At 40.1% G+C, this 2,290-nt stretch overlaps 1 protein-coding gene across 1 annotated transcript; it reads right to left on the bottom strand.

The window, feature by feature from the left end:
- Window positions 1-249: 249 nt before the first annotated feature.
- On the bottom strand, window positions 250-1,890 carry LOC110523549 (growth arrest and DNA damage-inducible protein GADD45 gamma-like). Its single transcript, XM_021602340.3, has 3 exons — window positions 1,660-1,890; window positions 1,322-1,529; window positions 250-1,204 (listed from the first exon to the last, which is right to left on the bottom strand). The coding sequence occupies exons 1-3, from the start codon at window positions 1,758-1,760 to the stop codon at window positions 1,091-1,093; spliced, it is 423 nt and encodes a 140-aa protein (XP_021458015.2). The 5' UTR covers window positions 1,761-1,890; the 3' UTR covers window positions 250-1,090.
- Between the last annotated feature and the right edge of the window lie 400 nt (window positions 1,891-2,290).

Raw genomic sequence — 2,290 nt, 5'->3', positions numbered from 1 at the left:
GCCTGCAGGGGCAGTAGTTTGTAAACAACGACACTGCACACACATGGCTATGACAGGCCATGATGACAGGTGGCAATTAGGATAGACCACAGTACATCAGGCCTATGGGATGTACAAGTGTTGGGTACTGGTAAGAGCACCAAACAGTGTGTAAGAGCTAATGTTTATTTACAAATGCTGGATGGGAGACTGATTTGTTACCACACTTAAATGTGTGTCTAGTATGTATAGAACATTCAAGACCCAAGATTTACATTGAACTTTTTATTAATAATTTTGTCGTACAAGAAATGTCTAAAGCGAAACCTTTAGAAAATAACAAATGTATTCATTCATGTATCTTCTTTCTTATTTGTTGACATAATCAAGAATTCAACAGCAAAACATTTTAGAGAACAACAAATGTAATATATCTTTCTTTTTAGTTGTTGACATAATCATGAGTTCAATATTGTAACATTTTCGATAATAACAACTGAAATAATCTTTCATAAAAATGTTAATAAATCTCATGTTAAAGGTCTAAAGTTAAACCTTTAGAGTATTCTAAGTACATTTTTAAAAATGTATTTCTGTTTTTTGTTTTTGTCATATTTAAATCATCTGAAGTGAAACCTTTAGAGAATTAAGACAATTCTGGAAAGTGGGAAGTATATCGCTGAATGCAACGGTTGTTATTGCTGCTCAGCAAGAAGACATTTTAAAAAGTCCCTTTTTAAGAACGCTTCTTCTTGGCACCGCTTCTTCTCCTACTGCGCGTGCTTCAACGTGAGACGTTTGCTCTTTGGACCACAAAATGCAGAACTCGCTTCTCCTTTCTCTCCAAACCTCATCCGCACAAAGAATGAGGGCCATTTTTGTCGCTCTCGTGGCATACCTGACCCCATTCACATAAAGAATGGAAGTCATCTTGGTATGGACGGGACAAGAGACAACGAATCGCGGGGGCCACTCGGGCCGGCCTCGCGCTGCCTGGAACGGAATCCTTCTCAGGAGTATCCAGGGATGAGAAACAGTGTCATCCTGTAAACGGATGAGTATTTCCTTATAGGTTGAAGGTTTACAGCATCTCAAGAGAGAAGAGTCAAGATCAGCGCTCAAGAAGGGTGATCTCTGGAACCCAGTCGTTCAGACTGTGGCTCTCCTCACAGAACAGATGCAGCTTCTCCAGAGCAGCGTCCTCCCAAGAACCATCAGCTGGGTTCTGTTGACAAACAAAAGGGGAAAGGAACATTAGTCACATGGACACAATGAGCAGTTCATAACATTCTATATTATTCAATGTTTGAATTAAATCACTTTGAGTTGTAATATAACATACCGTGATAAGACAGCAGTGGGCATCTTCAAGCTGGCCAGTCTTGTTCCCAACAATCTTGGCCAGGCGCTGCATGTCGTTCACTCTGACGATGCTGATGTCGTTGTCAAAACAGAAAGACTGGATGAGGGTGAAGTGGATCTGGAGAGCAATGTCACACTCCCACTCCTCATCGGTGGCCAGAACACAGAGAGACACGCTGTCTGGGTCACTGTTGAGATAGAAAAAATGTACTTTCATTGGTCAATATTATCATAAAATAACACAATTGTGTCGGTATAAATGAGTAAATGTCAAGAAAGGTATAAATAAAGCACACGTTTAGTAGATAAAATACTTACTCATTCATTATTTTGGCACTCTCATAGACACCAACAGTGAGGCGATCCTCACACTGGGCAGACTTGAGAGCTTCCTTCAGAGATTTGCCAATAGCTTCCATCTTGAAGATAGATAGTTACGTTTGTAGAGCTAAATTGAGAAGATGTTGATGAGGATAAAACAGAAGTACAGTATGTTTGTGCTGTTTGTGAGAAACAGATAATATTTATAGGCAAGACCCCGGCACACACGCGTTCTGTGATTGGCTGCTGGGCGACAATGCACGAGTGACCCGCCCTAGCAGGCGCGTGTCTATAGACAAAACTATTGAAGAAAGGAAGGGCAGTTTCGATTGAATGGATCAAATACGAAACTCCCTGACCTTCATCCGATGTACTGGATTAATGAATTCAGACTCGTGCAGGGTCGGTTTGAATGATGAGGTTATTAACCAACTGTAAAATCCACAACCATATCCAAGTGTAACACTAAGGGCTTCCAAACTACATGAAGATATCGCTACAGCGTTACTTTCTACAATTGTTCCGTTTTTCTGATGCACCCTTCATGATTCAAATAGAGTATGTATTTAAATACCAACTTTATGTAGTCAGAAAGATTTCTGGAAATCTAAATTTATTTAGACGCAAA

Source organism: Oncorhynchus mykiss, chromosome 5 (genome assembly GCF_057628025.1).
Source record: "Oncorhynchus mykiss isolate SJ-2025 chromosome 5, ASM5762802v1, whole genome shotgun sequence".
NCBI lineage: Eukaryota > Metazoa > Chordata > Actinopteri > Salmoniformes > Salmonidae > Oncorhynchus > Oncorhynchus mykiss.
The sequence above is the reverse complement of the archived record's forward strand: the minus strand, read 5'-3'. Positions and strand labels throughout refer to the sequence as shown.